Source organism: Gordionus sp. m RMFG-2023, chromosome 3 (assembly GCF_954871325.1).
Source record: "Gordionus sp. m RMFG-2023 chromosome 3, tfGorSpeb1-WG-v2, whole genome shotgun sequence".
Lineage (NCBI taxonomy): Eukaryota > Metazoa > Nematomorpha > Gordioida > Chordodea > Parachordodidae > Gordionus > Gordionus sp. m RMFG-2023.
The window spans coordinates 31846571-31858783 of record NC_088777.1 but is presented as its reverse complement, the minus strand read 5'-3'; the positions used below and the strand labels follow the sequence as shown (position 1 = coordinate 31858783).

Here is a 12213-nt window from a genome sequence, read left to right as displayed (position 1 = left end):
GAAATAATAATATATAGGTAATACCCTATATCAATATCATATAAGTCATGAAATAATAATATAAATTTATACTAACTATGAGAAGAATCAGTTTCTGAAATTTCTGATGTAGTATTACTAGATGTTTGTAGAGGTGATGTTGCTTGACATTTGTTTAACTTTAACTTAAAATAAGAGTTAATAACTGATTGTTTCTTCATAATTTTAAAATAAACGTTGTAAAATAAAATAACTGGTTATATATTATAATATAAATGTGATACCTATAGAGAATGTTATACACAACAACAAAAAAATGAAAAAAAAATGAATGAATGATAATTTAATATTGGGTAAAAATAAAAATAAAACAGGATAGAAAAAAATTTACAAACTAGACATGTTTGTAGAATAAATATTCAAAATTTATTTTAAAAATATAAAAATAATCAATTCTAAATAGACATGTTTTTCGAATATTTTTGAATAAATATTCAAAATTTATATTAAAAATATAAAAATAATCAATTCTAAAAAAATTTTAAAATTTTTTTTTTGGGGGGGGGCAGAAAAATTTTTGGGGGCCACTTTTGGGGGCCAAAGATTTTTTCTGGGGGCCAGGTTTGGGGGCCAAAAATTTTTTTCGGGGGTTCGGGCCCCCTCAGGGCCCCTCCTGTGGCTACGGCTCTGATGATATCAGATTTGATGTGTCATTTATAATACCATATGTAAATAATTTCTATCTTGTATTTAATTTTTCTCCTAGGCATTATAATTATTAAGCTTAAAATATTTTAAAAAATATTGTAAAATGGCAATATACTAAAGTTTATAAAAATTATGACTGACACTTATCAATCAAAGGTGATTGATAATAATTTGTAAACAATTCGAATATAATTAAAATGTTTGCAATAAGTAATAACTTACACATTATTTTATAAGCATGAAATCACGAGGCTCGAACCGGTTCAGAGTCATTTTAATCGTTCGGTTCATGTTCGGCTAGTAATTTTTTAGTGGTTTAGGTTCGGTTTCGGTTCGATAAAAAATACCGGTTTACATGGTTCAGTTCAGGTTCGGTTTGGATCCTTGTTGGTGGCACTGTTAAAAGAAAGGTATTACTCAAGCAAAAATCAACATCATATGAATTGTACGAATTCGCTAAAGATAATATTAATGGCATATATTTTGAATATATGACCCAAACAAATTATGATGACGAAGAACTATTACTCAGAGAGATTTTAAAAACTAGACCAATACCTGGAACACAGAAAATTTACATCAGGATTCCGACATGTCTACATCAATTTAGAAGTAAAATGTAATCGAATTCAATAGTAAGCACTCTAGAATATTTATCATATAATGATGAAAGTATAATCTTGAGAGAAATATCAAGATAGATAACGTATGTTTATGATTCTAATTGGTGGTTAACCTTTGTTTGAAGGAAAGATCAAAAGCAGGAAGAAATACATATATATATAAAGTTTTTACACCCATTCGGACCTTCTAATTCCTTTACATTTTTAAGTATAGACGACACTCTTTACTTGCCTACTGGCCTTAGGTTCACAAGAAAATAAAGCGCTACCAAAAAATTAGAATCCTTTAAAAGTGAGTTATATATTGGATTTTCGAATTTATATTATATTAATTTATCTATAATATTTAGGGCGCCATATATGAATGCACAAAATTCTGATTCAGTGGCGTAGCCAGGATTGATCCACGGGGGGGGGGGGTTTAAATTTTTTTGAAGGCTTCCTCCCCAAACCGCATTTTAAAAATTAGCCAATTCTGTGCTTTATTGGTGTCTAACCACTATAGTAGCCAGCATAAATGAAAAAATATTAGATACAAAATTTTGGCCAAATTTATGATTAATACGCGTCTGAAAGCATTATTTTGAAAATTTTATCAATGTTTAGTCAATTGTAAATTAATTCAATCCATTCGGTGAAGAAAGAAGAATAAAATCGCCCCCCAAACCTTCCATTATTTATGATCACTCAATATATCTTATTCTATGTTAAAAACTAATATTTTAATTAAATTTTTGCATATAACAAAATTTTGCAGAGAATTTCATTATAGATTTTATTTATTATTTATACAATAAAATAAATTTCAAAATGTATAAATTTTATACAGATTATATTAAAAATTTATTCTAAATAACTATTTTAAAAAAATAGAATTACAATAAAATATGATTAATTCTTGTGCGGTATTTAAAAAAATCTAATTTAACAATTATAATATAATTAATAAAAATGAGTATATTAATAAGACATAAATAATTCTTATTAGAGATCCGCAAAAGTAGGAAAATCGGGCTGGGTTGGGCGTAAATTTTTTAAAAAAAATCGGGCCGGGTTGGGTCGTGCCTTGGAAATAAAAATTTTTTTCCAGAGGTTATGAGGGGGAGGTTCAATCCCCCCCTCCCCCCCCCCCTCACCCTCTTCTCTACGCCACTGTTCTGATTCACATATGAAAGAACTCTAACTCAGTTGAAAACATTTTATTATTATTCATTAAATGTTATATGGGCAAAATGTAATAAATTGAATTCTTTTATCGATAAACAATTTCTATAATTGTTATTTTCATTTACAAGATGAATAATACTTTAAATTATATTAAATAATTCAAGTAAAACCATTAAAACTATTTAATTTTTATACAAAGTCGACCCCCTTCGGGAAAAAATACACTTTTCTAATCATTTTTATTGATTTTGAGAATGAAACCTGCCGCATCCCAGACACATTTTTTTAAATATAAAGGTAGATTTATTAGTAATGCCTACAAATTTTTTTATAAAATTTGAAGGTCATATTATTTCTAAAAAATTATTTTTAATTTTAATATATTAAATAAAATGGCCGGAAATTGTAAAACAAAAAAATTTTTTTTGTCTAAAAACAAAAAGTATTTACTTTGTACCTAATTTTGATATAAAATTTGTTATTTACAATTATCTAGTTTTTAAGATATGCTTAATTGAATGAAGGCGATAATGGTGAAAATACGTCACTTATGCCACTTTGAGCCGTAATATCTCGAGAACAGGGTTGGGCAAATTTTCAGAAAATCGTATTCGGATACAGATACAGATACTTTATAAAATTTTGTATTTAAGATACAAGATACTAGATATTTTAGAAAAATTTCAATAAGATATAAGATACTTGTATTTTTTTTAAAAAAAAGTATCTGATACAAGATACTTTTTTAAAAAACTTTAAATAGTCAAAATCAAAATGTATAAAGCTTTATTTTCTTATCTATAATATAAATTTATAAAAAAATATTTAAAATAAATTGTAGAAAATAACAAATTTATTATTAAAGATAATTCGATATTCCATTTAATAATTATATAATTAGTAAATAATAATAAATCAGCATTATTTTTAATATTAATTTTTCGTTCAATCTTTGACGATTTGGTCTATTAACCATATTAGCAAAGCTAAATAATCTTTCAACGGGGGCTGAGGAGGGTAATATTGTGTTATATTTAATAAATATTTCTTTTATATATTTATAACTATTTAACATATTTATACTCCGCCTGTCATCTTTCATATAATTTAGGACCTCTATTTCAATATCATTTATTGAATTATAAGAATTGGATGTGGTACTTTTTAGACAAAAGTAATCAGCGTCTACATGAGCGGGAGGGGTAGGAACAGTTTGCATCCTATTTTTTTGAGGGGGTAGGAGGTAAGCTGCTTTATTGGGGGTAGGATAAATTTTTTGGGGGGTTATCTATTAAATTTTGAGATGAGATAGGACAAAATTTATTGCTGTAAAAATTATACTTTTATTATAGTATATTATTATAATACAATTCATCGACCAAATCTATATATTGCAAACAATCATACACATTGTTTTCCAAATAAACTATCCTTTTAAATGTAATTTAAAAGATTTAGATATTTTAGCAAGCTCATAATGCCATAATAACTAATTCATTGTAAATAATGGAGGTTTTAATTGAATTTATTATCTAAAAAATAAATTATTTATAATCACAAAATATAGATAGTTGGTAGTAGATATAGATTAATTTAAGTTATCCTTTATAAATTCTTTGAAAAGAGTATCAATAAATAAATAGGTAAAAATAATGATAAAGAGACACCGCCACCGAAGGCGGTGATTTTTTAGGGGGGTAGGCAAAGGTTTTTGAAGGGGGTTTGCATCCAGTGAAAATCCTGTTATGTAGACGCTGTCATCAATTGTAGATTTTGTTGAAGTATTCATTTCAATATTATTTTTAAAAACAATTAAAACTTCATGTAATAAAAAATCCTGTAGGAATTTTTTTTCTTTTTCACCATCAATCCAACGATTTTTAAAATAGGGATGAGAAATAGTTACCAAAAATGCACTTTTAAAATTGTTATCAAAATCATATATATTTTTAAATCTTTTATTTAAATAATTTTCTATGGCAACAGCTAATGGTTTGCAAAATTGTAGATTGGTTTGAATTAAATTTGTAAATTTTTTTTAACGACATTTAAAATTGGAGCTGATTCTCCATAATAGCAGTTGATTTCACTCTGTATTTTGTCAATCGCTATAGCCAATGGGGCCATTATATTGCAATATTCTTCTAAATATTGAATTTCAATATCTCTTAATTTAGGAAATTCTAATTTTTGACATAATTTAGGAAGTTCGCCTTTAAATTTTAATAAACTATGAAGACTATCATACAAACTATTCCATCTAGTGCAACAAGGTGTAACTAATTGTTTTCCTAAAACTGCTTTGATAAGTTCTGCAGTTTTAGGCCTATTATTTGCATTCCATAGCTTAGTACATTTAGCTATTGCAGGATGATAAATTTTAGAAATGTTAGGAGAATCCTTAATAGCTCTCTCGACATCTGTTGTGGCAATTAGACTTATCATATGGCACAAACAACGAATGTGTTGAGGCAATGTTATTGAGGCTTTTTTAGACCCTTAAATAAACAAATAAATAATTTTATTTGAACAAAATTTTTTACTAAATTTACAATATCATAATAAATTTACAATAAATTAATAAATTTTAAAGAAGTATTAAATAATACTTTCAATGATTTTGAATTCTATACATTCATCATCATTGATGTCAAAGTCATTCTCTACAGCTTCCATAGAATATCCAAACTCCTTGAAAGCTTTCTTAAAGTTAGAGCCGTTATCTGTAACAGTTGCTATAACTTTTTCGTCAATACCAAAGTCACGATGAATTTCTTTATTATGATCATCTTGAAGTACTTCAAAAAATTTGCCATTAAGTATGCTTAGTTTTAATTTATTGTTGTAATTTTCGGTTGAAGAATCATCTGAAGACGAAGATAAAACATATTATTCTATTTTCTTCTTCCATAATTTTAAAATAGACATATATAAAACGATTCAAATATGGTAGTTCTAATTGTTAGCAAATTGCTATATGACGACCAACGTCATATATCAAAAATTATCTTAAAATATCTAAATTTTGATTAAATTTTTCATTTAAATCTTAAAACAATATCATTTTAAATTTTAATACTATTTAAATTAACCAATATAAATTTTTATTAAAGTATCTTTATCTTTTTTAATACAAATTTGGTTAAGATACAAATACTTTTAAATAATATGTATCTTAGATACTGGATACAAGATACTTTCCAAAATTTTAAAAAAGATACAAATATCCGCGATACTGCCCAACCCTGCTCGAGAATATAAATGTTAGAAGGCTAAAATGTTAACTATTACTTAGTTACATTAACCTTTCTTTGCTTATCAAATTTTTTAAAAAAAGAAGGGGTCGGCCGGAATTCTCATCTTTTGCTCATTAGTTGACTGGATTAAATATAATTCACTAATCATTTGGTATTGGAGTTAAAATTTTATTTTATTTAAAAATGGTACTTTATTATAAATGATTAATTTATTTCCCGCAATTGTAATAAGATAAAGGTGAAAAAAGAAAAGAATGGTTAAAAATCACAAAAAAGAGTGAGTTGAAGAAAGGCGGGGAAAATAAAGAAATTATTTTATAAAAAAATGAGAAGACAAAAATTATTCAAAATTAAAGAGAAATCGCAAAAAGTTAGAAAAAGGAAGAAAATTAAAAATAAACAAAAATTAAAAAAATACGTTTCAGAATTATTAAAACGACAATAAAAAATGTAATAAATAGCGGTTACCCTTTTTTGAATGGGAATTTTTTTTTTAATTGAACCTTTTCTTTTGATCAGATTATTATCATTCAACTTTTTTTTTTGATCGAGAATTTTCCTAAGTCGTAAGTCTTTATCGATTGAGACCTTTCTTAAGTCTTAGGTGCGGTTTAATTTTTTGATCAGGACCTTTCCTTGTTTTAGTGGGAAACCCTATAAATAATTACTTATCAGGTCAATACCGTTAAACTTTTTACGCGAAATGCATTACCGCAAATGCATCATAGCGACAGTATAGCGAATGCATTACAGCAAATGTATTATCGCGAATGCATCATAGCGAATTTATTAAAGCGTAGATATTATCGCGAATGCATCATGGCGAATGCATTATCGCGACTACATTATCGTGAGTGCAATATCGAATGTATTATCGCGAATGCATTATCACGTATACGATAGTGATTTATATGTGACAAATGGTTGATATAATTAATAGAAGTATTAAAATTCCTTACTACTTATCCACTTACTTTCTAATAAGGAGTTCATCATTAATATCTTTTTATTTTTTAAATATATCGGAAACCATAAATTTGTTACCTTTTGGAAGTTCCTGGCCTATAATATTTTTCCACCGGGTCTCTATTTCTCTATGGAAATTCTTTACACTCTATTATATTGTAACTCATTTAGCAAGTTCAGACCTTTTTCAAAAATCCAATATTTATTTAAGGTAGCGTTTTTAAATTTTTATAACTAAAGCACGTCACTTGCTATTTATGAAATTTCATATTTTATTAAAAAATATATGGAATTTAATATTTTCAATTTTTTTTAATTATTAGATTAAGTCGTTTTTTTTAGAAAATTTGAAATACCAATTATTTGAAAAAAAATAACTTAAGACCCTCATTATTTTTATATATTTAAAAATGGGCTAGACGTGTTCCCATTATGTTGGTCTACAGCCCGACTCTCGCTTTTTTTCAAATTTTTTTCGTAATTATAAATTATGAGGCAAAACACAAAGCGTACTTTGAGATCCATAAAATTATTAGAATCATAAATATAATTAATCTATCCTTTTTTTTTCTTGTATAACACCTAACAATAAACGCCAATTTGATTATTTTTTGCGAAATTATAGACCATATTTTACCAATTTTTTTTCAAGAATTTTTCGGTATATGGAACCCGTATTTTGAGATCTCTTTAAAGCTTGTTGAACTGGACGAATATTCCACTTCCTATAGAATTCAGGAATTAAACTTCATTCCAATTTTTCTTCTCATGGCATAATTTTATTGTCTTTAATCACATAACTAGAAAAAAGGCTCGTCAGGAAGCAAAAGCCAGGAAATTATTATTCGATTGTTTTTCCTAAATCCTAAGTCACAATTTTATCATCAGAGATTGCATAAATTAAGTTCTGAGATGTGTAGCCATTCAATTCGATAATTTACCTATGATGCTGAATATTGTTTCATGTCTTTTTATGATTGTGATAAGCTTTGGCTTGTCTTTTTGATTAAGCAATAAGAGAACTTACAAATTTATTATCAAAATATGCTTATTAAATCAATCCTAAATCCCTCACTAATTATAGCATATTTTGTCAAAGAATAATATAAATGATTTCCGAGGACTAATTATCTGTTTGGCTCAATGTTTTAAATAAGATTTTTTCTTAGCGCCTCGCAAATTTAATTTATTTCAGCCAAAGCTCCATCCAAAATCTTTATTTATTTTAGCCTAGCCATTATTTTAAATTTTACTGAACCTGCCCTGTCCCAAATTTAATTGAGAAATATAACTAAACGCGTATTTAAACAATCATTTAATATAAAAATTTAATTCCTAATCTATTTTATTACTTAGAATCTTTTTTTATATATTTTGAGTCAAAAACTTAAGCACTATTTTCAAAAAAAAATGTTTTTAGACCCAAACCTGACTATAACTTAATTTCCAGGTTTAACTAAGTCTGTCTAATGGCCGATAAATATAAAATTGTAATTTTCATCAAACTCCATTCCCGATATTGCAACTCATGTAATTCATTTAAGATAATGCATACGCGATTATGCATTCGCCACAATACATTCTCACTAATGTATTCGCTATAATAAATTCGCGATAATTCATTCGCTATAATGCATTCGCTATAATAAATTCGCAATAATTCATTCGGTATAATGCATTCGCGGTATAACTTTTGCTGCAATGCTTTCGCGGTAATACATTCAATTCATTCGCTGTAATGTATTTGCTATAATACATTCGCCATAACACTTTCACGGTATTACATTCGCCATAACACTTTCACGGTATTACATTCGCTTTAATGAATTCGCCATAATATTTTCGCTGTATTATATTCTCTATAATGCATTCGCTATAATATTATTTCGCTATAATACATTTTGCGGTAATACATTTCGCGCTAAAATTTTCGCATATTGACAATAACCAAATAATTATATCAATGAATCAAATAAAACAAAGAAGAGATAAGTTAAGGTGTTCCATCTCCAAATCTTCTGAATAAGATGAATTTTCTCAGAGGGATCTTTAGATGATAAGAATTAAGTTAAATAAAAATATAATATGAAATCTTGTAAATTAAAAGATTGAATGATATTTTTAAAAAATAACTTTTGATTTTAATATTTGGTAAGTTAGATTTTAAAGAAAATATAAGGATTTCATTAAAAATTCCCAACTGAATCCTTATTCCTACAACGTAAATTATCTTCCTTATAGGAAGGAGATCTGAAAACAAGCCATTCCTTCTGTATAGATGCTAGGTTTTACGGTAACGTCTCTAGGTTCCTGAATCATAATTGCCAGCCCAATCTGTCTCCCGTTAAAATTCATAGCCAAGATCACCAAGATCTGAGATTCCCCAGGATAAGTTTCTTCGCCACTCGGGATATATCGCCTTACGAAGAATTAGGGTATATTATATAAGCTTTTTTAATTGGAGAAGTAGAAAGAAAATTTTGAAATAACACTCGTGAACATGTTATTATTTTTTTAAGCTTTGATTACGGAGAAAAGTTTTGGGTTATAAAATACAAGAATTTTACTTGTAAGTGCGATACCCCTGCTTGCAAATATTCTGACGCTAAAATATTCGACACCTTGGCCGAGTATCACAAAAAATTGCAAATGTTTAACAATCAAGATAACGATAGCCTTACGGAAGACGAATGATGATAAATATAAAAGAAACTTTATTTCGAATGAACCTTTATTTATAAGTTTCTCCTCATGTTTCTATCATATTATCCTTCATTCAATTTTTCTAAATTTATTTCACTCTATCTTCTTATGATAGTTGTGATGTTTTTGACTGTGATTATATTCGATTGCCAAGCTTTTAGCCTTTTTATATAAATTTTTTAAAATCATATATTTAAATTTTATGATCTGATAGGGACTTACTTAATATTTTCTATATATTTTTAAAAATATGTACATACATAAATTATTATAACTTGTTAGCGACTTAAAAATTATTTATGATATTGTAGACAAATGATATATTTTTTAAATGAGTGCTTGGAATTTTTTATATGATAATTTATATAGTTTTTGTTTGAATAAATTATTTTTTGTATAATATTCTATAATAGACATTATATATTATTAATAAATTTTATATATAGAATGGTAATTAGAATCAACAGTTTTATTTCTTATATAAAAATTATTACCAATTTAACTTCATCGATCTGATATTTAGATTGATTTTTATTTACCATCTTTCTCCGAATCAATGTATTATAAAATCAATATTTTCTAGTGTCTTTAATGCACTCAAGTTTAGACAAGCTTTCAGCCTAAAAAAATGAAAACCTAAATTAAGCCACAAATTGAGGATTAAGACAATTTTTTTTAAAATAAAAACTTGGTTAAGTCGTTTTCTAGTAAGTCAAACTTAAGTAATAACAATAACCATGGGAAATAAGTAACATCTTGAAATTTTACGTTTCTCATGACCAAGGTGATATGGGCACCAGCACGAATTTAAGTGTATTTTGTTTTTTTATTCCCTAAAGGTTAATAATATCCTTTAAAATATGGGCAATGTTGGCTGAATCTAAATTTTCTTGCTGCAATTAAATAACACAAAAATAGTATTACATTTTTAGCTACTTTTTATTTTAAAATAATTCGATTTTATTCAAAGATTACAAATAATGGTTCCTTTTATTTATTATTATTAGGAAAATATGTAGAAAATATTATATAGTTATAAATACAGTCATAAAATAACCTAATAGAATGATCATAGCGTGATTGAGCCGGTTTATTTTGATAAATCGGATCTAGTAACTCAATGGCGCAGGCAGCTAATCTCCTTTTAACGATACCCGTCATTCAAATAATACAACTACTTTTTAATAGATACCAAGTCTCATTCAAAATATTTTTCAATTGGGCCGTTCATGAGGTTGAAGCAAGGATCCAAACCTTAACAGATTTCGGTTTAAGTTCCGATAAAAATAACGGTTCGGTTTAAATCTTCAAAAACCGGGTTTTCCCATCTCTTCTCTTTTCTTTATTTAAAATTTTATTAGTATTCTCTAAAAATAATATTAAGCCAATACAAATCAAAATATTTTCAAGATTCTCTTGTCAAATTAAATCTAAAAAGAAAAGGCATAAATTTTATGACTAAGAACACTTTTATATGCTAACTTGAGTAGCCAGCACCGTCAAATAAAGATAATTACAAATATTTATCAGTCAAAACTGATTATTAATCATCTTTAAAGGGGTTAAAATATCAAAAGAACCCAGTTCACAGGCATCTTAAATGTGATCCAGATTTGGCGAAGGTCACAAATTTCTTAATGGCAGGTTCGGTTTAATAAATAATACCGGTTTAACGGTTCCGTTTAAATTTCTAGTTTGACGCAAGGTTGCTAGATCTCCTATTTATCCGTAACTGACGATTTTGCCTCATTTTTCTTACGTTTTTTGAACAAATTGAAAAAATCAGACTTTTTAAAATTATTTTTGGTCAGATTCAGACTAAATTTATTTGGGGTCGGACTCGGAAGACATCAATGGTTTTAAACCATTATGTTTTTTTAATGTTATTATAGAGAAGATTATCGTCAGTTCGCATACTTGATCGACTTAATTTTTGCACTTATCTGAATTTTGTTCAGAATAGCAGCCTGAATACCATTTTTTTAAATGATTTCTTTTAAATATTTTAAGATATACTTATTCCTATTTTTTAAATCTAAAAATCACTATTCTGATGAGATTAAAAAGAAAAAGGACGAGCTAGACCCCTTCTCAGCGTTTATCATTTTTCCGATTTCGTTAAAATATTGTACTTTTTCAACGGTTCAATAAAAAATTCGAATCGGACCTATTTCTAAAATAAATATTCGTATCGCTCTCGAATCTTTAAAAAAATTATCTAATCGTTGGGGCAAGTTTTTGTCGGACCTGAAGAAAAGGCCAGATGTAGGATTCTAATCAGATTATAAATTTTAGCATATTATCAAAAACCAAACTAGATTTTAAATAAATTAACATACAGAATTTTTTGAAAAAACCTCAAATTTATAAAATGTTTTAGAGCGAAAACAGTGATGGGATATATAAAAATAAGTCCCGAATAAACAGCCCACGAATAAGAAAAAATTCAATATTTTTAACAAAACACCCGGCCATCCTAGGTTGAATTGAAAGGATAGCCTGTGTATTGTATAAAATTTGATAGATTGGTGAAACTGAATAAATTTAAAAACATTAAATAATTGAAGAAAAATGATGAAAATCAGGATTGTGAACCGGAACCCTCAATATTTTAGTGAACCAAACCAAACTATATTGAAATGAAATTAAAAAAACATGCAATTTATTCTAATATATTCTTATTATCAATATAAAGACCTTTTTAATTAAAAATCATTTTACGTGGAATATTTTAGAGTACTCCATTTTATGTAAAAATTTTAAATAACAGCATATTATGGAACTTTTTTTAATGGATACTGTATAATATA

The 12213-nt window shown here is 26.9% G+C and overlaps 1 protein-coding gene across 3 annotated transcripts in view; it reads left to right on the top strand.

Moving 5' to 3' along the window:
- The window catches only part of LOC135925791 (histone-lysine N-methyltransferase EHMT1-like), a 70705-nt gene extending 61088 nt beyond the window's left edge, over window positions 1–9617 (top strand). The window contains exons 25-26 of one of the 3 annotated variants that reach the window (XM_065461271.1): window positions 8942–9135; window positions 9220–9617. In XM_065461271.1, the coding sequence (XP_065317343.1) occupies window positions 8942–9135; window positions 9220–9394 (369 nt within the window). In that variant the 3' untranslated portion in view covers window positions 9395–9617. The remainder of the gene's footprint in view (window positions 1–8941; window positions 9136–9219) is intronic. The other 2 variants (XM_065461270.1, XM_065461274.1) reach the window with 2 other exon arrangements.
- The last annotated feature ends 2596 nt before the right edge of the window (window positions 9618–12213 follow it).